The sequence below is a fragment of the Brienomyrus brachyistius genome, chromosome 8 (assembly GCF_023856365.1).
Source record: "Brienomyrus brachyistius isolate T26 chromosome 8, BBRACH_0.4, whole genome shotgun sequence".
Lineage (NCBI taxonomy): Eukaryota > Metazoa > Chordata > Actinopteri > Osteoglossiformes > Mormyridae > Brienomyrus > Brienomyrus brachyistius.
This window is the reverse complement of record NC_064540.1, coordinates 6,857,758-6,880,961: the sequence shown is the minus strand read 5'-3', so window position 1 is coordinate 6,880,961 and position 23,204 is coordinate 6,857,758. Positions and strand designations below refer to the sequence as shown.

Genomic DNA, 23,204 nt, shown 5'->3' with positions numbered 1-23,204 from the left:
AAATTATACATAAATAATATATAAGATATATATATCTTTTTTTTTGAAGACGTAGAGATTGTGTCTGTGTCATCATTGCGAGATGATGTTGTGCAGCAAGATGTCTTCCTAATAATTACTTCACGGTGCCCGGTTTGTGTACTTTAACTGCTCGGTACGTTATTATTCAGCGAAAATGGAGGCGTATATAAACGTAATTATTGTAAAATAAAAAAACCCGCACCATTATTTTGATTAAAATACTATTACTAGTGGGAAAAAACTTTCCGATTAGTGCTTTTAATGCAAATTCAGTTAGATCAGTTTAGGTCATTCCGTATTAAAACGACCATGCGGCTAAACGAAGTTTAATGAATCTTTCAACAGCCAAAACGGAAAAAAGAAAAGAAACAAATTAACGGAATTTGCCGTGACATATTAAACTGCTTAAAGCTACAATTTCACCAGTTAACTTCAGGACATAAGTCAAACAATGTTCAAGTTTCGAATATCTATGTAGGGCTTTCAATAAACTGATTTCCACATACCAGGGGCAATGCGAATGGCCGCACTTTGTGTGTGTGTATGTATGTATGTATAATCGCTGTATACATTATCTCACAGTAACATTGCCTAATGTTTGGGCAAATAATCTGGACTTCCGCTGATACTAATGTTAACCTAGAAAGACCTTGCATTGGGCAAATAAATGTTTTAAAACAAAACAGTTTTGCTTCACGTCTGGCAACAAGTTAGCCGAAGCAAACTGGACAGCAGAGCCACTGACTGCGTCTTTAAATCCTACAGCCAAAAACTCCTCCTTCTCCCGTCACACGGCAGCCCTGCAAAAACCCTTTTAATTCGGACTGTCACGGTGTAGTTGCAGGAAATGACAAACAGGAGGGAGGCAGACTCGCTGGCATACGAGCCGAAATGATTATTTATACCAGAAAATGGAAAATGTCGATTTAATCACGTGTAATGTTATTCTGTTGAAGGAAGCGTGAGGATTTGCACAGGGCTGACTGCTACATCGCATGGACATCCATAGTGTAAGATCGCACCTTCCAAGTTCAAGAGAACCAAGAGAAACATTTTTCATGTGTTTTTTTTTCCCTGCAAGATCTCAGCGTCGTGATCGTCCTCACAAGCATCACACCATCTGATAGATTGCTGGAGAACAACTGCCACATGAAATGTGGATCTTCTGCTGAAGTGCAGTTTTAAAGCTTTTTGGGAGGTTTTTTTCCGGTTTGTTTGCATATACAGTCGTAGTACGTTTTACTCATGAAAAATAATCTTTGGAGCGGTTCCCGGGACATGAATATGGTGATGCCGAGCAAAAGTGCGGAATGGCTGCAGTATGAACTGGAATCCGGCGGGAGCTCCCTGCTCCTGCTGGACTGCAGATCGCATGAGCTTTTTGAATCGTCTCATATAGAGACGGCCATCAATTTAGCGATTCCAGGACTGATGCTCCGAAGACTCAAGAAGGGCAATCTGCCCATCAAGTCCATTATCCCCAATAACGAGGATAAGGAGAAGTTCTTGAAGCGATGCAAGACGGACACCGTGCTTCTGTACGACGAGGCCACTTCGGACTGTCAGGAGAGCGGAGCGCCCACTTCGGTCCTTGGGCTTCTGCTCCTGAAGCTCCGGGACGACAGCTGTAAGGCTTTTTACCTGGAAGGTACGCATATTCCCGGCTGTCTGCATTTGGCTGCAATAACTTTCCGATCTCGGATCTGCGTAAAATAAAACCCATTCATCATCTGGCATGTGAACGGAGGTCCGGCGTAGGTCCCCGACAGCCCAAGACTAGAATTTGCCATTAATAAAATTCCCGCTTTATCATAGACATTAAAGTTCGTGCGACTCGAAGTGGTCAGAGATTTGTGTTGGTGTTTTATTAAAAATACATTTCAGCAGTTTACAAAACACACATCAGATAAAAACTATCTGCAGCAACATTCAGTTTTATTTAAATTTATCGCCATTAAATAATGTTCTATGACGGATACACAGTCGATCAGTATTAGTGTCCAACTAATTAGTCACATTGGCTTTTAATATTATTGATTTTCAAAAGCGCTATTTATTCTACTGAAGAAGTGATCAATGCGTTCAATCCTCCAACCCGAGTACAGTTATTATATATACATATACAGTGTTTATGGAAAGATTTTTTTCTTTTGCCTTGGTAGATTAATAAGGAGCTTTTAGTCTCTAATTTAATTACTTGGCTGCTTGACTTTTTCCTACTTGTGCTCAGGCGGAACTACAGCTAGATAGACTTGTAGGTGTGCGTTTGGATTATGCTATAACTAGGTCGGCTGTTAAAGGAGAAATATGCGTTTTTGCTTTATATTCAGTGACAGCTCGCATTGAACGCAAATGTTGTTGTTTTGGGATATGAAACAGAGCAAAAACACGAAGCATGCCCCCCCTAAGGGACGCTCGCAGCGTGGTGCTCGCCTCCACATTGATCATTTATTATTGCTTACAGTATCCGCCAAATTACGACGAAAGAGTAACAATATCACAGAGGAAACTGTGAGCTATTAAAACGAAAGGCTCGTCTGTTTTTTGTTGATCAAAGGTGATACAGTGCATGCAGTGGCTTTTTTTGCGATTTTAAAAATTTATGAAAGAATGCGAAGGAGCTCAAGATGTATTCAATTAAATGTCCAAAATGGCTGCGCCATGTTGTCTGGGTGGTAAAAGGCGACGATTTCATGAATGAACAGGAAGGGAAACGGCGGCTCACCTGCGAAACACGCTCATAAACAAACAGCGAGCATCGGGAACACACTGTTCATTGTGGCTTTTAGTAATTATATCCGCGTCATGTGATCGTGCTGCATTTACATGGTATATCCCAAAATGACTGTCATTCACAAAAAGAAAAAAGGCATATCATTACCGCACTGTGCTCTCATTCTGTAAATATTCTGTTATATTATATTCATTACTATATTCTTTAAGCGCTTATATAAATTAGATCGTACGATATTTTGCTGAATTGATCTCCTTTACGCGTGCTATTTAGTGGTTAAGTTTAGTGTTAAGTTACAGACCCTTAGGGAATTGGCAATAACAGACATTGACTGTACTGTCAAAGGTTATATGATAATGATACGGAACTTGGAAACTGATGAAGGATTATGCAGCTTATTATGTGTTATGTAAAATAACACACCTAAGGTCAAACAATACGATTACAACAGAAACTGTACTATACAGCTCCCGTGTAAATAATAAAAAAACGTGCCGAATTATTAGAATTACGAATTTATTTTCACATTTGTATTTCGGTGTCGTCGTTTTACAGCAGCAGGAATATTCGGGGGGTTATTTCCAAAATCCTGTTGAAGTGGTTTTAAAGGCTTTTCCGAGGTCGTTTACGTCCCTCACAAATATGGCTGTTGGTTTGCAAATTGTAGCCACAGTGTAGTAGTACGTGTGGCAGTGGATGTACTGGTGTGTACGGACCACCTCAGCTATCCAAAAATCCGTCTGAAATGAATTGATGAGTTGTGTAAGTTTTCCTAAAAGAGTTCACGCATTACTTCTGCTGCCTGTATGATTGTTGTCATTTCGTGCTTTACATTATTCCTATTGTAATTTTGACATTATTATGGTATTGACGCTATTATTTTCTGATTATTATTATTTTGAAATACTACTCCTACCACTACTACTACTACTACTACTACTACTACTAATAATAATAATAATAATTATTATTATTGCTGTTGTTGTTATTGTAATTTAAAGGATTGGGTATCGTTTGCATTGTTCCAGGGGGGTTCAACAAGTTCCAGACGGATTACCCTGAGCACTGCGAGATCAGCCTGGACACCTCCTGCCCCAGCAGCTCACCTCCATCCTCTGTACTGGGCCTGGGTGGGCTGCGCATCAACTCGGACTGCTCTGACGGGGAGTCCGACCGGGAGCCCGGCAGCGCCACCGAGTCGGAGGGGAGCCCGTTGCCCAGCAACCAGCCAGCCTTCCCCGTCCAGATCCTTCCGTACCTGTACCTGGGCTGTGCCAAGGACTCCGCCAACCTGGACATCTTGGGCAAGTACAACATCAAGTACATCCTGAACGTGACGCCCAACCTGCCCAACATGTTTGAACACGACGGCGATTTCAAGTACAAGCAGATCCCCATCTCTGACCATTGGAGTCAGAACCTTTCCCAGTTTTTCCCTGAAGCCATCTCCTTCATTGGTGAGCACCCTGCCTTTTTATCATTGTCATGTCTTTACACAATCTAGCCGCACACACCGTGTGTTTGGGTATCTCCCGTTTGCCTGATTGACGTATCGCTCATTGATAGCTGTTTGCAGGATACGATGTTCAGTATCTTCCCAAACGATTCGTAAGATTTAATAATGTATTGCCATTAATTAGCTGCCAGGCCGGAATCCTTGATAGCTATTTCTCAAATATCTATAATTAATATTAGTCTTAGTGTGGGGATACCCATTATAAAGTCATTGCTGGTGTCAATTATCGTTAGGGTAGGAATTAGTAAAGCAGGACATGGTTTAATTATTTAATCCTTTAATGTTGCGGTGCTGACTTGACCACATGTGCTCTGCAGACCTCAGTGTACTTAAGATAAAGGTTAAAGTTTTCTGGAATTGCTTAGTCACCTTAAATTGTCCGCAGATTACACTTCTCGGCGCATGAATTTGTCAGTTTCTTTGCTGTCAGTTTGATATCAACCAGCATGTAAAGCCAAGGCTATAAGCACATAAAGATTTCTTGGTCTCTGAAAGGCCGCGGTTTCATTTAAGCCGGAATTCTGAGCTTTTCCTTTTTTCGTGTAAGTGGGATGTGAGGGTCACGTGCTCCTAACCAGAAACGGCAGTGTCATGTGTTCATTCATCTGTGTTAAATATAACATGAATGAAAGATCTTTTATTGTAGGGGGTTATGTGTTTAATTTACTGTTACTGTCTTGTCTCATAAAATAAACAGTCAGGCAGCAGAGACCTTGTGCAGGATTACAGTTTTCAAGATGGAGACTGTACAGCAAGTAATTTAATTCGGTTTCGCCTGTGCCTCTGTGAAGTGCTACTTTTTAAGCTAGTTATTCTATTGCTTATATGTTACTCAGTAGTTTAAACGTTAAAATAAAACTGCAAGCTGGTATCAATTTAATTTAACCATGAGGATATTATTAAAGCTTAGAAAACTACTTTTTTTATGTGTTGTGGGCTCTTTTTGCAATCATATCCTGCAAAAAAAGAAGCGTGTTCTAAAGCTCAAAATGTTCTAGTCTTAAAACCTTCATTTTACTGCAGAAATCGAACTGCAGCTCTAGGTTTGGCCACAAGGGGCACTGTATAGTCATCGTCACTTGAATGTCTTTGGGGTAAAGAGACTACATGTGAATCAATGTGCAGGAGATGCGATACTGCATGCTTATGAAAGGAAATGGAGACAGACAGGTTCTGGAATGTAATTCCGGGCGAGCGTCTCTCCGAGGAAGACGCTTTAGACACGTTTCAGCATGTCGCTCTTTACTGAAAACTCAGGGGTTCCCATTCCAAGCAACTGAGTGCCGTTGTTTGGTGTTTTATGAAAACCAGAGACTGTCTGAATGAGTCCTCTTATGCCCAAGAGAGAGGAAAGACGTGGAGGTCCCCAAAAGCCCAAAGATTCAGGGATTTTCATGGATACGGTTGCTCCTTTGAGAGGATCGGAATAGAATAGAGGAGTGACAGGCCATTGCAGAGATGAGCAGCCCACAAGCTGTGGGGCGATGAGGGAGCCCTGTTACATTATGCCATGTTTATTTGGACTCTGTTGCTGTATATTTTTATAGGAGGAGTTTACATTAGGGATGTTTCTCTGTGGTACAGCCTCCTGGACATGCCTGGCTCTTAAAGTCGCCACCCAGACATTAAGCACACTGCTTACCGGCTGCTAAATCCACTATCGGATCAGCTCAGCTATCAGTAACATTCTCATTCATGAATTGTTTTGGAGTATCTTGTTTAAATGACTTTGCACTTCTCTCATCACAGATGGGCGAGCATTGCAATGCGAGTGCGGTATACAGGATTCCTAGTTCACTTATTTAACCAGCACTTTATGATTCCTGAGTGGAATCAAGATTCACGAGGCCCATCAAAGCCATGCAGGAATCTTTTTTGGTTTTTGGAAAGTATTCTGTTCCAAGGAAATTTTTACACATATTTTAGGGGTTATCATGGAGATTATTTGGTGGTTATTTATAGAGAAAACTCAAACCTTTAGTACTTGTTCTGTTTTTCTTGCCATATTCTGCAGGGTGTTAATCAGATATGACTTCCTACGATAGGGCAGAAGATATATTTATCGATGTGGCTGTGTGTGAAATGTATGGTGCATCTTTGACGGACTGGTAATCTGAGCGTCCTTCCTGGTTTTATTGCAGATGTAGGTCCATTGAGGATGTTTGGGCAGCACCATGAGATTCGGGGGAGAGCCTGTTTTTTGGTCTTCCTGTGTGCTCTTGGTATCATGACATTATCATGCTTGCCGTTGCTGTCAGAAACAAACGATCAAACTGCCATATCTTTTCTTTTTTCCATCGATTCTTAATTTTAATATGAGTGCTGTTCTGGACTTAATCATGATAACGGGAAATAGCGAGTTGAGAAATGTCTCATTGTACCCAGTATACAGAGGGCGTCCACTCTCCAGCTCAACTACTCTATTTTGTATTGGAGACGAGTAAATATTTGTACAGTTTGGGGGGAAAAGAGCTATGCATGAATGATCCGTGGATGACCAGTTGTGTCTCTCTCATAAAAGCACCAATGAGTATTCCCTTCCAGATATAGACATTACGGGATACTGCAGCATTATGAGGCACTGTAGTGATCTAGGAATTAAAACAATGATAAAAGTATATAATTCAGTATATTCTGCCCAGTATAAGATTGTAGAAATGAGAGATTTTCCTGTTGCTGTTCTCGTCGTTCTGCAGAAAAAGCAGTTTCCCCGTGTTGTGTGGTCTGGTTTTATTTTTCTGCTTTGTAGAACCAGAAAGCTGCAGAAATTATGAATAAACACATCTAACACGTGGGTCAGCCAGCAAGTCAAGTCCTGCGTTTTTCACCAGGGACAGCAGTTCTCTTGAATGGCTGGCTTCATTCAGCCTTTTCTAATCACGGTGATTCTTGTGTTCTGTCAAAAAAAAAAAATGTTCGTTATTTTCGGCACTCACTGCACCAATTAATGTCATATTTTCAAACCTTAAAATGGCCCTTGTTTAAAATGGTGCTGTGATAGAGATTCAGCAGGAGGGAAAAATGTGGGCAAGCCTTCTTATATGAAATATTTATGCATGAAATCCCCCCCCCCAATTCAAGATGACCTAAATCTGAAGTCAAAATGCGTTTGGGGAAGGGTGGGGGGCTCTTAGCTCCTCATAGCAATAAAAGCAGAATGATTCACAATGGTTTAGCGTTACACCAACCACGTTCCGGCAGTGTTTTGAGACAATCTTTCTTTGGCACGTTTATCTTTGTTTTTTATTCTACAGTAATGTTTTATATTTAATATTTTATATATCCTTAATTCAGGGCTCCATTTGTCATGAAATGTTTGAAGACCCGCAGACAAACAAGAACAGGCTATGTGTATCAAACGGCAATGACTGGGCAGGAGTACGATAACGTTTAGCAACGGCAAAGTATATTACCCAGAGTGCTTCCAAAATGTCTACTTTAAGATATGAAACACTCACTGTGGGTTTTGTATGTGGGTCACTGTATACAAAAATACAGTAAAAACCTTCCAGAATTGCGCCACTGAGACTAATGTTGTTGTTCTCTTTGCCCCTTAAGATGAGGCTCGTTCCAAAAAATGTGGGATCCTAGTGCACTGCCTGGCAGGGATCAGCCGGTCTGTGACCGTGACCGTGGCCTACCTGATGCAGAAGCTCAACCTGTCCCTCAACGACGCCTACGACTACGTCAAGCGGAAAAAGTCCAACATCTCGCCGAACTTCAACTTCATGGGCCAGCTGCTGGACTTCGAGAGAACACTGGGCCTCAACAGCCCGTGCGATAACCGCTCGCCCAGCGACCAGCTCTTCTTCACCACGCCGACCAATCACAACGTTTTCCAGCTCGACACGCTGGAGTCCACTTGAAGGCCGGCTGCGGGGGGGGGATGGGTGGGCAGCCACCCGGTTGAATGTTTATTTTCTGTCTCCTGTAGCATTTCAGACCTGTTGTCCAGGCCAGGCAGCTAACAGGGGATAGGGAGCAGGTGGCACCTTGGAATTCAGCTTTACCTGCGAGGGTCCATCCAGGACCCTCTGCTGCTCCTTTGGCCATTAAGAGGAGGCCCTGTGCGCCTTTCAGACAGACTCCTTTTTTGTCTTATTTCAGAAAAAAGGAAGTAATAGACTGGAAAACTGCCACAAAGAGCTTCATACAAAGAGGGGAAGATGAAACTGCAGCGCTTAACTTATTTTCTGTGGAGACGCACCTTGGCTTTCTTGACTTGGAAGTTGCCAGCAGAGTTCCCACTGGGGTGTTGTCTAGTTTATTTTTTCAGGAGGGTGAACTCACTCTACTGGATGTAGGGTCAGATCTCAAAACCAAGAAACAAACACACTTATCATCACGTATGCATATAAAATGTATGTACTATACTATATGCGTTCCGTGAATATATAATATATAAATATATTTTATATATATATAAATGAATATATATAAAATATATGTTTTATAAAATGGATAAATACACGCAAGTTTTTTTGTAGAAAAGAATCTGACTGTAACAAAAAAGAAATGAGAGAAAAGAACTTATGGCTGTTTGTTTTGCAGGGCCGCCCCCCCCCCCCCCCCCCGCCCCCCAGCCTACGTTTCTAATGACGTAATGCAGTTTGCACAGTGGTGAAGCCTTTCACATCTTGGCACTTAAAGCTGGTACTCCAGCCGTATAAAGGGACGTTCAGAGTTCTGCCGGGACGGCCAGTTCTAGGCTGTGACGTGCCGCTGCAGTCCTTTAGAAGGTCATTGTTCCTAAAGACATACAAAAGATGGACCTCTTTCTCACATTGATGAGCCTTGGCGATACTACTATGGGTGTTATTATTATGATTATTATTATGATTATTATTATTGTGCCAGAATAGGCTCCGCTCTCTAGCAGTGTAGGACTTTGTCCGCTGAAAACAGACAGACGGGACCCGTCTTTTTAAGGACTGACGCTGCCGGGAGCCCGGGAGAGGAGCGCGCGGTGCCCACAGAGGGCTTTCGTTGACAGAAACATTGAGTGGGTGGATGAGGTTGGATGAGGCACTGCAGGAGTTTAGAGTTGCTTTAAACTGGCCTTATATAACCTTTGTAAAGCATTTCTAATGCTGACTGTTTGATACTGTATTTGTATTTGACTTCAGAACTGGTTTTTTTTTTTTTTAAAAAAAAAAAAAAACATTGGAAAAACAGCCTAGTAATAATGAACATGCCACGTGTTTTTTTTGTGACTGGTCCGAATAGATGGTTCTCATTCTCTGCAATACGAACGTTTTTTTTTTCTACCGATCTTGTTGTTTTTGAATTCCTCTACTTTTGTATAAGATCAGCAGAAGCACTTGGGTTTATTTGCAACCTGGGGTGACAAAGTATAAGGCGATAAAGGAGCTGGCTAATAATTTTACAGTCTTTAATACTGGGAACAATTAACCAATGCATTTGCCTCTGTTCCTTGAGAACGGTTTGATTGGAGGACCTGGTGTCTATGGGACTTGATTCTTCTTTTTTTTAAACTAATATCTTTCATATGTGTTTAATCTTGTGGCCTTGAAGTCATGTGGACCTAATATGCAATCTTAATCTCCCAGTCATATTGAAAATCTCAAGTCTCTTTTCATGCTTGCAACAGATGCCTTCATTCCTACATACGATCTCAGTCACGACTCGGATGCGGCGAGACCATAAGAGCCAATTTACTTGTACCCCGGGATCTCTTTCTAAAAACATACATCTCACAATGGAGATTTTATTCTTTTGTTTTAATTTAAGAGAATATTTGCTTTCCATCTGCTCTTTGTGGAGGAATGTGTCTTTTTAACAACTATAAGAGGAACTACGCTCTTTCCTGTCTCCGTTTTGTATATTTCCTGAGCACGGGAACCTCAGTTTCTGTGAAGTACCTTGTAGCGCGAGTTTTAAAGAAAGTGCCAGATGAACTAAGGCTGGTTTTAAGAGTGACAGTGACTAAAATGTATTTCTTACCTCACCGAGGATTTTTTCAGGGATTTTTTTGACAATGCATCTGCATCGTGTTACAGCTCCACGTAATTATGTCATCGCTGTTTTATATGTGCTGTATACATTTTTTAAGATGCAATCTATATATGTGTATAAAACTTGGCTTGGTTTCAGGGCAGTTCTACTTTATGAAGGATATAAAATTGACCCTATGTATTGTATAGTATATGAAAACCAATACAAGACATGTTTATACTACAAATAAATATTGAATTATTTTTTCTTTACAAATGTTCTGTCCTTATTTTCCGCTTGTGATTTGTTCCCGTACGTAGGGTTCGTGTCTGAGAGATGGAGAGTCTTGCATGACTAGTTGTTTGTTTAAAACCGTTTAAGTTAAACACTTCATTACAGAGCTTCTTTTGTAAGAAAGTAAAAGTGAAAGGATACATGTGGTGCTTGTTATCGTGTCAGGAGTGCGTCTTTAGGCAGGATATCCGCCCCTTTAGATCAACATTGAAGTGGTTTACCAACCCCATCTGCATACGCATGGGATTGCTTTCCAGTATAATGTGTTTTAATTCAGTAGCACCTGCTCTTGCTAAGCCAGGCAGCCTGGGTGTCGATGTAAACCGATCCACATCATTTATTTGTCCTCCTTCGTACAGCATCCTAGATCTGGAGATGGGGAAAGCTGTAGATGGAGGAATCCCAGTCTTTCAATGAGTAACAACCATTTACGCAGTTTGGATTGGCGGCATGGTAGTGCAGTGGTTAGCTCCCAGGTTCCGCGTGTGTGGAGTTTGCATGTCCTCCCCATGTCATCGTGGGATTTCTACCAAGTACTCCGGATTCCCCCCACAGTCCAAAAAACATGCTAAGGTTAACTGGAGTTACCAAATTGCCTGTAGGTGTGCATGTGGGTGTGAATGGTGTGTGATGGGCTGGCCCCCCCTCCTGGGTTGTTTCCCGCCTTGCGTCTCTGGGATTGGATCTGGACTCCCCGCAACCCTGAATAAGATAAGCAGTTATAGAAAATGGATGGATGAATGGATGGATGCAGCTTGGAGAAGAGAAGACTGGCTGACTGGTCCTCCTTGAAGTAGTTTTCTCAATGATGCTTGCTGCCTTCCAGTACCATTATGGAAACCTGTGCCCTAATACAATCAGATGCATTTAGTGTCTTACCGTAAATCACCAGCAGACTGTATCAGAGACCTGAGTGCAATAGTCTGATTAACGTGTCTGGCTCTGTCAACCACCATTTATTTATTTTTTGTTTTCTTTACAGTAATTCAGAGCCTTCAGAGTACAGGACGCTGTGTCGCCCCAATTAAACCATCGGTTTCTCAACAAGCGAAAGTCTGTCTCATCGCCATCTAGATTATTCAGCATTTATATCCTAGGGCATGTTGAGGATACCAGCCATTTGCGCTTCTCTGCATGCGCGCATTTCTCATAAATAGGCCATGAGGTGAGTAAGTGAAGGTTTCGTAACGACAAAATATCAAAAACTGAAGCCCGCGCCGTTCCTAATGCCCCAGCACAGACGTTTCGTTTCACTTTATTCAGCAGTTTGCCTGTCGATCAGAGGTCATTTCCATTTTTTTCCCCCGACTTTCCTTCGTGTGACGGGGAGCTTCTTTCAGCTTCTCTGGCTGGGGAAGCGAAGGCTTCGCTTCTGGATGCCTGTCGATGGCTGTGGCTCCCAGGCTGCGATAAGGCATCCGCTCCCCTCTCTTATTTCCTGTTCCTCTGCGGTCGGTTTTGCATGCAAAGGGCATGTGACGGCGCTATATCCGATTGCTCAAAGTACCACCGGAGCCACTTCCTTTTTTCTGCCCAGACACAGTCATCGCTGAACGGGGTGGGGGAGGTTAAGCAATACAGTGCTGCTTTTATTTCAAGTAAGAAGACACTGGTGCTGCTCTTTATCACACCTAATGCTAATTATACTGAAGACTGCATGGCTGGTTCAGACACCCTTCCTGTTTACAAAGACGCCACCTAAGAATACTGTTATAAACAAGAAAAACATACTGATAAGAATTTAACCATATCAATTAATGTTTACAAAGTACCACAGAACACCACTGCTCCTAGTTTACTACTTGTAGTAATATTTCAGAGTTTAATTGGAGTGAGTTCTTCAGAGAATGGATTAACCTATATAAGCCCTGGTTTTTGGTTTGCACAAAGCTTTAAGGCTGAAAGCCACACCAGTACAGCCACTCCTTCATTATTTAAAGCTCTCACTGAAAGTAGGTGTAAACATATTAAAACAAATAGGGAAATTAGGTGGATATAGGGTGTTCATGAATATAAATAGAAAATGTAAGAATTTTAATTTGTGGACCAATATGATCTGTCCAGGAACTGTTCTGTGGCGTTTCCTATCTTTAATGGAAATAGATCGGGCTACGCAGATAAGCATTGTAGGTGTTCTTATTCTTAGTATTTATGAAGACACCTGGTCGCCATTTGTTGTTTTCAACTGCGTTCACCTATCTGTCCATTGCCTCAGGTTTTCACTGCAACCTCTCTACCGCTGCTGCGAATGGAAGTGAAAGGATCCCGCATTTACCAAACGAAAAAAAAAAAAACGCCCGAACAAAGGCTTCGGAAAGACTCCCCAGCTGCAGGCTGATAAGTTTCCCCTTTCATGGCACCGTAGCTTATCTCTGTTCGCCGTTTAAAGCGGCGGGGGTGAGCTGGGAACACTAAACACAACCGCCGCATTCCTCAGGATACTAAAGTTTATTGAGATGCGTTATGTTCATTTTCCGGAAATAACATGTTTGCAAAGTGCAACCACTGTCGAGATCGTTGTATGAAGGAAAAAAAACTGTGAGATAGATAAAAGGAAGAAAGAGAGGAGTTGGCTGTAACATGTTTCTTCATGTCAAAGACAAGAATGAAACATCGCATGTCGGTTCTCTTTTTCTGAATTGGCCGAGTTTCTCAACAGGGCTTGGCAAGGATAGACATTTTGCAGCATGTTTTTAAGCCCTGATCTTTATTTGTATTCAGCATTTTGCAAATGTAAAACCGCCATTTTAAATGTGCAACCTCAAATGCTGGTGAATTACAGTAAATCCCCCCAAAAACATACTTACCCCATTATAAAAGAACTCATACATAGCATTCTTTGCACTAAAGATTGTGTGGTATGTTTATATTTTACGTTCATTTGGTTTTGAGGGTGTAACGCAGAATGAATTTGCCCTTTTATTATTATTTGACTGTGTGTGTGTGTGTGTGTGAGTGTGTGTGTGTGTGTGTGAGCGGGTATACCTATCCTTATTGGGACACAATGTCCCTATAATGTGATAAATATCTGTTTTTTTTCCCTTATGGGGACCGGTTTCCTGGTCCCCATAAGGGAAAATTCTGTTTTATAAAAATCAGTAACTACTATGAAAAAACTAAAAATGCAAACTCTTGTATTTTGTTTGGTTACTTATAGTTCTGGTTAGGGCAGGGTGGGGGTTAAGGTTGTCATAGTTAGCGTTAGCATTTTTCCCATAGAAGTGAATGAGCGGGGCCCATAATGATAGGTATACACGACGTGTGTGTGTGTGTGTGTGTGTGATGTATAATTTCCCCCATGGCTACAGCATCAAATGTTTGTCTTCTTCTGGACGTATTGAAGTACATTTTTTAAATTCTTGCTTCACCATTCTGGTAAAAGACACAGTTAATACTGGACCCAGTCCAAACACAGACTAGCTCCAGGTCTGCTTACACCTATATCTGGGTGTTCATTGGAAGCTCAGCCTAGCCGCCCTTTTGCCTAGTTGGCTCCTTGACAGCTGCTTGTTTGTAATGTGTTGTTTGCCCGACTTGCATGCCTCATTAGACAAAAGCGTCTGCTAAATAAGACAATATAAATGTAATGGACAGTAATGTTGCTACAGCAGAATCTTAGGGTTAAAAGGTCACATCGATCTTCACTTCGAGGGGTTAATAAAATGGGGGTCTAATGGATGCTGACCAGAATGCTGAATGCTGTTCCTGTATATATATATATATATATATATATATATATATATATATATATTGTGTATGTGTGGGGAGGGGGGGTGGTGGTGAGACAAGGTCCCTGGAGCAGTTGGGGGTTAAAAGTCTTTCTTCGGGGCCCAATGGTGACAATCACTGTGCAGAGCCAAGGATTTGAACCAGCAAGCTTTCAATCACAGGCTCTGTGTCCTAACCCTCTGAGTCACACAGTGCCCTGCTTTTTAATGGGGATTGTGAAGACTCAGAGGGAATTGTGAGCCTGACACATTTGTTGAGTGCTTCAGCCGTGGCCGATGCTGGAGATGTGACCGGGCATGTCTGTCTGCAAAAATTAGAAGCCAATTATATATTTAGGTCTATAAAATAGTAGGAGAAAAGGGAAGCTTGTTTCATTGCCTCTGTAGCCTGAGATTGTGTAACAGGTCACTTGATGTTCCTGTACTACTGAGAGTGCACTTATCCCCGAGCGTAATTGAAAGCTGCCTGGAAGGCACTGGAAAGTGCTGTATCTGGACTCCCGTGGTGAATATGCGTGTTGGAGATCAGGACCAGGCAAAGAAGATGGAGAATCCCAGTGCTCCTCCGCTGAAAGTAGAGGCTCTGCGTCAGACTCACTCTTTTCACAGATTTTCTGCACAAAGCCAAGTTAGCATTCTCTTACTCCAAACTGGGTCTCCACAGACCGGTGTCAGTCTTCTGGAACGTGGCTGCAAGATTTCTTGTCACGCTGCAGTTTGGATGTCTGCCTTTTCGGATGGAGTTTGGCTCGTTTGAAATCACTAACATGCTATTTTGTTATTCCATCCAACGTCAGGATGTATTGGACTTCCTTGCACGGCCAAAAGACTCTGTAAACACACTCTCTTATCCTGTGCACATAAATGGTTGCATAGTGTTTTTGAGTCTAGTAAATATGAATCATTATTCCGGACATTGCACAGCTTTGTGCTTATGCCACCCACCTAAACAGTGTGTGTGTACGAGAAATGTTTCACATTTATGTAACTTGTAAAAGACACCACGTTACCATAAATGAACATTAATTAGCACCTATTCCTATAACGAGACAAAAATGGGCCAGAAGGCATCAACCTGATTTGGCATGAACAGCTGAGATGTCTTTTTACACCGACAGATTAAACAGATCAAAATCCAGAGTGGAGTTTTAGTTAATATTTCCTGACAGTCTGTAATTTCCATGATTATATATTGCATTGCAGAAATTACTTTTTAGAGGTATTGAACCAATTCACACATGCAATGCAGCTTAATGAATACTTGATCATTGAACATCAATAATAGATGTTTTCGAAGGTGATCTGCATCTGGCTATAATCTTACTGGAATATTGTGACAAGTGTGTGTGTGTATGTGAATGTGTGTGTGTGTGTGTGAATGTGTGTGTGTGAGCGTGTGTGCATATGCCAGCCTATTAGCAAAAACGACAAGGGCATGAGCCTGGTTATGAGCGAGTGAGAGGATGTGTGCCCTGTATGCGTCTGTCTGTCACCATAAGGGAGAGCGGTCTCTCAATGTGTGTGGGGATTTCAGCGTGCGGTTTCGGCGAATGTTGAGAACGAAGCTGTGAGAATTTGGGAAGGGAAACAAAATGTCAGTTTTTTAAAAACAGCAGCATCGTGGAAGGGAACGCCTGTGGAACAAATAGGATTCAGATAATCTAGAAAAAAAAAAAAGAATATGCATACATGGATGATGAATTTCTGGGGTGCAAAGCAATATACCTTTAAGACTCAGCAGCAATGCCTAAATCAGACAGCAAACTGTGTATTTTCCCAAAATATATCTCTAAGCTATCTCTAGGTGTCCTCGATGGATGCCTGACATTTCAGTGTGCTTGGTTATTTTCAATTATTCCACTATTAATTGATAGTTATGAATAATGACGCCCATCTTGGCTCAGTCCAGTCATTTCTACATCCCGAGGCCTAGGCTTGTGTGTTTTTTTATAATTTGACCTCAGCTGACACATCGCTGCTCTTTCAGTTGCTGGGCGTGCTATGCATATGGGTACCCGGAGCAGAGAGGGCGAGAGGCTGTCTGAAGGATGACACAGTAGGCAGCCGGGCTATATTTAACTCCGGTAGCATTTCCTGCATGGTCGGGCTTGGCCGCCGCGTCATCGGCGCCGTCAGAATTCTGCCTGGCAGGGCCTGGGCTGCCCACGGCCGACCGTATTGTAATTGGGCAATTGGAGAGATATTTTTTGAGTCCATGGATAGAAGTGTGCCAGGTCCTCAGCCTGCCAATGGGTGCGAACCGCCTGAGAACAGTCTTTTATTTTTTTCCCCCCGGCCGTTATATTAACCTGAAGCCTCCAGACAGAGCTGTCACAAGCAGACCCTCATTACGAAGAATCGGTGCAGCATTTCGCTGCCATTGGCTCTTACGCAACCCTTGGCGCACTCCGGCTATGCTTGCTGGTTGGTCATTCATTGGTAGGGTATCAGTTGTTGGTTCTCGTGGCAGTGTGGTATTTCAGGACTTCCTGGGGACAGATACTTGAGAACATTTTGGTTGTTGACTGTTCGCTAATGTGAGCTACTCGTGTTTTGAGCTCATCATCATTGAGTTTGGGGTTGAGCATAGCATTTGAAGACAAGATTTTTGGTGATTTAACAATATAGTAGGATGGCTTTTCTCATTGCTGATCTCTGAGTTTGTGGATATAAAGATAACTGCGTTGTGGCAAGTAAGCACATGTTACCGAGAGATCATGAACCTGCGAAATCAGTCGTTACCCTTTGGCGGATCTACGTGAGGGATGACATGAGGAGTGTATCGTTCGTTTGTGTCGGGTGAATGGTATTAAATGTCATATTTAAGCCATAGAGGTTTGCTTCCCTCATGGAAAATTTATGGCAGCACTTTGGTGCTTGTTCAGCGACGAAATTAATAGGCTTGAGATGCGTCAAGGTGTCTTTTCAACACATGTTTTTTAGACCAGCACGTGGCATTGATCCTCCCAGCCAGAAAAGACGTTTTCTGTTTCTATCTCTGGGAAGAGTCGGCATGGAAAATGAACACTTCTCTCACTGAAGCAAAAACAAGTTGCAATTCCTAAAGCAACTTAGTCCTTTAATGATGCTAATGACTACCTTCAGGTAAGGTAAACACAGAAGTGGTTCATTACACAGGTGAAGATTGAACTCAATTTATCCAAGCACAAGCAGTATACATTTATGTGTATATATGACAGACCATTTTGCTAATGTTTGGCCAATGACAGAAAAGGAAAACTGACATCCTTGGCATGACATAGCCAAACTAAGTAGCTTGGTAACATAAATGAGTTTTTGAGTATTTGCCTATGATCTAATTCGTGAAATGAGAGTTTCTTTGAGAAGTTGATGGGGCAGAAACCATTCTCTCCCAGTTTTAATGAAAGCCCGCTGCTCTTGGAAGACGACGTGGTTTGCTCCTGTACAAGCATCGTAAATATGTTGTTCGTATCAGCCCAGTGTACTAAACTTGGAACCTGGCCTCTTCTCCTACGCGACTCACGCCGTGTCCTAGAACTAAAAGGGAAGAAAGAAGAATCAACATCTGTTGTGTAACAGCCTGTTTCCATCTAAGTTTGAGGCAGATGATGTAGCCACTCTCCGCTTCCATGGTCTAAAGTCTACATTGGCAGAATATGTGCGTGAGACGTCGCCCATGATACAAGGGAGACAATCTGCCAGAAGCGGAGATGAAGCTTTGACTCATGTGTTGTTAGAGGCTGAATGGTCATAGAAGTTTCAAAGGAGTATTAATGTTTCCGGTGTATAACAGCCAGTGATGTGACGTCCGGTTCCTATGCGGCAGGAAGTGTGCTGGTAGGCGATGCTGTGACAACCTTGACTGGGTTGAATGCTTCTCATTCAAGTTCTGCAAGGGCATTTCAGTCATTCATTGAAGAAGTATTACACAGTGTCCTCCCTGCACAGTGGACTACCCTTCAACATATTGTGATGCGATTGTAATACCATACAGGCAAGACTCCTTTACGAACCTTCAAAAGCAAGCCTATCCACTGAATAAGTAGGTGGTGGGGGTACATTTTCAGAATTTACCACATAAATACTCCAGCGATCAGGTCCAGATGTATGTATGCGAGCTATTTTAGCCAGCAGGTGTGAGGCAGATGGTAATTGCCTGAAAACCTCTGAGATTTATTCATTAATCATTATTACTAAGCCAGTGCTAAAGCCATGATGTTCTTCTTCGAGTCGCACTTTCCTTGGCTCAGGGAATCTCAACCATTCTTAGTATGTTTCACTAAAGTAGTATACAACAGTAACAGTCAGCAACTGAACACTAAAATTTTGTTTCCTTCCCAGAACTCGCTGACTATGAAAGACTAGATGTTACTTATGAGGATGTATTTAAGGAAAGTGCCTTAATTGTTTTTCTCCAACACTTGACTGAATAACCTTGCATAATTATTTGTTAATTAAATGTTATTGTTAATGAAGTGTTATTTGTCTCTGACCCCATGGCCCTGTAGTGGATAATTGATTAGAAGATTGATGGATGGATGGATGGATAGATGGATGAATGGACTTGTGTTTGATCAACCAACAAATTGCTTACAAACTACAATCTGCTTAAAATACCCAATGATATCCACCTTCATAAGTCGTATTAGTCTTTGTTATCATTTCCCTTTGTTATCAGTTTACTTTCAGGGAAATTTCTAATCCTAACGTTTTAAAAACACTTCAAATCTCAGAGGACTAGGTGTTTTCTAGGTGTTTTAGGAGTACTAGGTGTTTTCTTTTTGCAAAAATAAATCTAATCTCAAATGTGTCTTGTAAGGTTAATAATAATCTTTACAAAGACAAAATTTTGATAGTAGTACTGGGATTACATGCATTTTGGGTTACTTTAGGATTATCATAGGTATCCTGTATGCACATCAATGTTACCGAATAAAGGTAAATACATTTTTTTGGCGCAAATAAAATGCAGTACAATGTTAAATATTTTTCCAGATACTTCAGAATTGCTCAAAATGTTCACAAACATTCAAAAAACAGCAGAAGCAAGGTTGGTGAAATCTTATGAAAAGCACAAGACTCCCTCCCGTGCCCTATATCAGGCAATTAAACAATTATATGAACACAGAGATCTTCTTATATATCAAAACAATCGTTTTGTTCCATGGCTTAGCAAACGTTTCACGATGTGAACTGGGTGGGACCATATACTGTAAACTCTGTAAGCTCACATGTTGTTGACTGATGAATCCTCCTAAATGACTCTGTGAGTGATTCACTCTGGACCTTGAATATACATTGTTTGTCTTTGACACGGTCAGTGAAACGCAAGAGGTAATTAGATTGCGGTGTTACATAATGCAGTGCCATTAATCACGATTAAGAAACATTTTGGGATGGCTGATTTTGATTCTGCTGTTACGGTAATCACTGGGGATTTTTCTTTTTATTTTAAGCACTATATTATTGTATGCATCAATGGATGATAAAGCATTTTTAAAAGGATATCCAGCAATCCTTACTCACAATGAGGTGTTGACAATCCACCTTCAGGCCAAAACCCACCCAGCCCTTCAGGCCAAGATAGGGCGTGATTCTTCTGAATCGCAAGTCAAAAATAAGTCAACAATACGTTACAGTTGTTCTGTGACTTAACCTGTTCTCTATTATCCAATGGCTATGCGGAAGAGTTTCTAGGTAATTTGGTTGTACCAGTGCTCTTTAGTCTGTGCTGTAAACTCTCTTCTGGTCCCAATGCCCCCCCCCCCCCCCCAACACACACACAATGCTCTGGTAACCTGACCTGGTTGCGTCTGACAGTGTCCTGAGGACAATGAGTGGGGGTGGGCTACCTTCGGTGCTTATTCATTCCTGAGCAGGCAGCATACCTTAGAGGCAGGGAAGGGCCGGCTCGCATCTGCGGCCTACAAAGCCGCCGGCTGAACTTGTGAATGACTTAGGAGAATCATTTAAGATATATTGCTGGAGCTTTTTCATGTGGGATTGAGGGGCTGCAAGGCGTACTCAATCTCAGGGTGTGAGCTCAGCATCCATGGCTCAAGACTTGGCTCTTGTATTAGTATTCCAGGCCTGCTCCGGCCAACGGCAGCAAACAGTTTTGTCTCTCGGCCAGTTTCAGGCAGGAAGCGTGTGGTAACATCATCCTCGGGTGACACGTCGAGTAGTTAAGTAGATATCATATGGCACTTCCTGTCTAGAAGCACCTCAGCAGCCAAGGAGTGAAACATGAGAGGAGCGGTAGTCTCAGATGGCTTCCAGGAGTGGCATGCCTGAAATCTGACAACTACAGTGTGTGTGTGTGAGCCTCGGTTCACCCAGGGTTACATCTTAAGGAAAACCCATATTATTTACCACTGCAGCGAAATGACCCAGTATCAGCTGACTTGCACAGAGCTCTGTGTTCTTTCTGCGGCTTAATGTATTCATCATGTTGCATATGGCGGTCTCACATTTCTTCACTGATCATCAAGATCTGTATGGGTTTGATTTAACACACATAAACAAGGCATTCAGCAGCCTAGTCTGGCTTCTTAAGTTTTTGCAGTTAATATGGTGGTTAATGTGTTACTTTCAGTCACACTTTTCTCTTCTGTAGTCTGTGACATTGGTTCTCAACCTTTTTGCACTACAATCCCGTTTTTACCATGCCAACCCTATATCAAGTATAGGTCTAAATGAACGCTATGATCAAGCGTGCAGTGCACTCTGCAATTTATGCTTATCGATGCCTATCGCACAAGTCTGATTGGAGGTGCCAGTGAATTTTAAATTAGGCATCTGCGATTTGGCTTCTTTGATTGGTTGAAAGTTCACTAGTTTTGTGCTAAGCAGTTGCAGACCGAAGACCCGTTTATATAGGTTAATTCTAGGACTGGGGCTGGGACATCTGATTGTGGATCAACATAGGAGCTTGCTGGTTTTAAAATACTTACATTTCCAGCTCTGCCTCGTGGCCCTTTCAGAAGTTGCAATTTGGGTCGTGATCCATGGGTTGGGAATCACTGGTCTATTGAATCAATGTGGATGAGTAGGTTTAATAACCATGAGCTGGTTCTTGATGTGTCTATTACTGTAGACTTATTGGTGACATGTTAAAGTAAGCTCCAAGACTGATGGTATATACTAGGATATGTGACATACATGTGCTAGACTTTTTTTCAATGCCTGTAAAAAAACTGTTTACTTGCACAGTACAAGCCCCTTTGAAAAACCTCCATCTTTGCGGATTCACATACTCAAACAAAATCAAATTAAACCAAATATCTTACATTAATATTTGAATGTCACCAGTTGAATACGAGCACATTATCTAATGTGTGGCAGAATTTGTGATCCATGGTTTAATAAAACAGTCCCCCACTGCCTGCGTGTGATTTCTTTCCTGGTTGGCTGTCCATCAACAGCTTATAAATCTTCTTAGCCAATTGTTGGATCAGATGCATCATTATTTCAACATTCCTCTTCAAACTGGAAATCATAAAATGAATAGAGCCGTTATATTCACAATAAAATAACCTTATCTTTATTTTTTTTTTAGAAAATTTCTGCCAGCTAGATAACTTCTTAAGATACTGACATCAACATTGTGATGTAATTTGTATTTCAGCTTACATTGCTAACTGACAGGTTTGGTACTTAGCCAGCAGGTCATTTATCTTTACCTCTTTAGCTAGCTATGTGTAGCTATTCATAACGCCAACTGACTAATAGCTGTAGAGTGCAATAGTTTTGAACTGAAAGTAACAGTGTTGGCTGCCAGTGGAGCTGACAGGGAGTCCAGGGATAGCTGTCACTCATCTGCGAGTGTCGCAGTAAAACACAGTGCTATGTTTCTCCATTTGCAGGTGCATTTAGACATAACCTTGTTTATTCGTAAACAATGAATGTTGGACTCGTAGCTGATATGCATAAAGGTCTTTCTATCTTATACTGACTTCCATTCAGAATTTCCTCCAGTTGTCACGCTAACAGGGAACATTTCCCAGAACTTTAACCAACATTGTATCTCAAAGTTTGCAGAGGACGTTTATACTGTAACATTTATGGAACGTTATTTCCATGTTTTACATGTTAACAAAGGTCCTGTCAGTGTTAGCACATCAACATTATTAGCTGAACATCCTTTTAATGCAATTAATGTTGGAAAATATTGTTTTATAAAAGGGCTATAAGTGTATGGTACAAATGCACCATCCAGCCTCATAAGACAATAACATAAACAACTATGATATAGAACAGGTAACTGTATACGAGCATTTAAGTAAACATATAAAGAATGCTGCATGTTTTTCGGTAAACAATGCAAGATGGTGAGGCAATAACAATGGAGTCTGGCGGGTTTGTATTGGAATAAAAGAATAACAGGGAGCACATATAATATTTTGGCAAGGAGAATCCTTACTCTACATGGTAAGGAGCATGGACTGTAATCAGTTACTCTACATGGTAAGGAGCATGCACTGTAATCGGTTACTCTACATGGTAAGGAACATGCACTGTAATCGGTTACTCTACATGGTAAGGAGCATGCACTGTAATCGGTTACTGTACATGGTAAGGAGCATGCACTGTAATCAGTTACTCTACATGGTACGGAGCATGCACTGTAATCAGTTACTCTACATGGTAAGGAACATGCACTGTAATCGGTTACTCTACATGGTAAGGAGCATGCACTGTAATCAGTTACTGTACATGGCAAGGAGCATGCACTGTAATCAGTTACTCTACATGGTACGGAGCATGCACTGTAATCAGTTACTCTACATGGTACGGAGCATGCACTGTAATCAGTTACTCTACATGGGTTTCCCGTAAAAGGGGAGTCTCGGAAAGTGAAGAGCAGAAAATGCTCTGTGTCCCCTGCATGTCAGTCAGTACTACTGGGCTTGTAGGAACGTTCTAGGTTTTTGCACAGAGCATGAGGCAGGTGCAGCCTAGATAGGACTCCAGT

The 23,204-nt window shown here is 41.7% G+C and overlaps 2 protein-coding genes across 2 annotated transcripts in view; both read left to right on the top strand.

Annotated features, from left to right (window-relative positions):
- rpl29 (ribosomal protein L29) overlaps positions 1-23,204 on the top strand; it is a 102,299-nt gene that overhangs the window by 10,420 nt on the left and 68,675 nt on the right. The gene's annotated exons all lie outside the window — the stretch shown is intronic.
- Positions 832-10,502, top strand: dusp7 (dual specificity phosphatase 7). Its single transcript, XM_049021813.1, has 3 exons — positions 832-1,669; positions 3,784-4,212; positions 7,830-10,502. The coding sequence occupies exons 1-3, from the start codon at positions 1,267-1,269 to the stop codon at positions 8,135-8,137; spliced, it is 1,140 nt and encodes a 379-aa protein (XP_048877770.1). The 5' UTR covers positions 832-1,266; the 3' UTR covers positions 8,138-10,502.

What these genes read in the sequence shown, in the direction of transcription:
- dusp7 (XM_049021813.1), top strand. Translation starts at nt 1,267, where the DNA reads ATGAAAAATAATCTTTGGAGCGGTTCCCGGGACATGAATATGGTGATG. An exon ending in TAAGGCTTTTTACCTGGAAG is followed by an intron (nt 1,670 to 3,783) that starts GTACGCATATTC and finishes GCATTGTTCCAG; the next exon opens with GGGGGTTCAACAAGTTCCAG. An exon ending in TGAAGCCATCTCCTTCATTG is followed by an intron (nt 4,213 to 7,829) that starts GTGAGCACCCTG and finishes TTGCCCCTTAAG; the next exon opens with ATGAGGCTCGTTCCAAAAAA.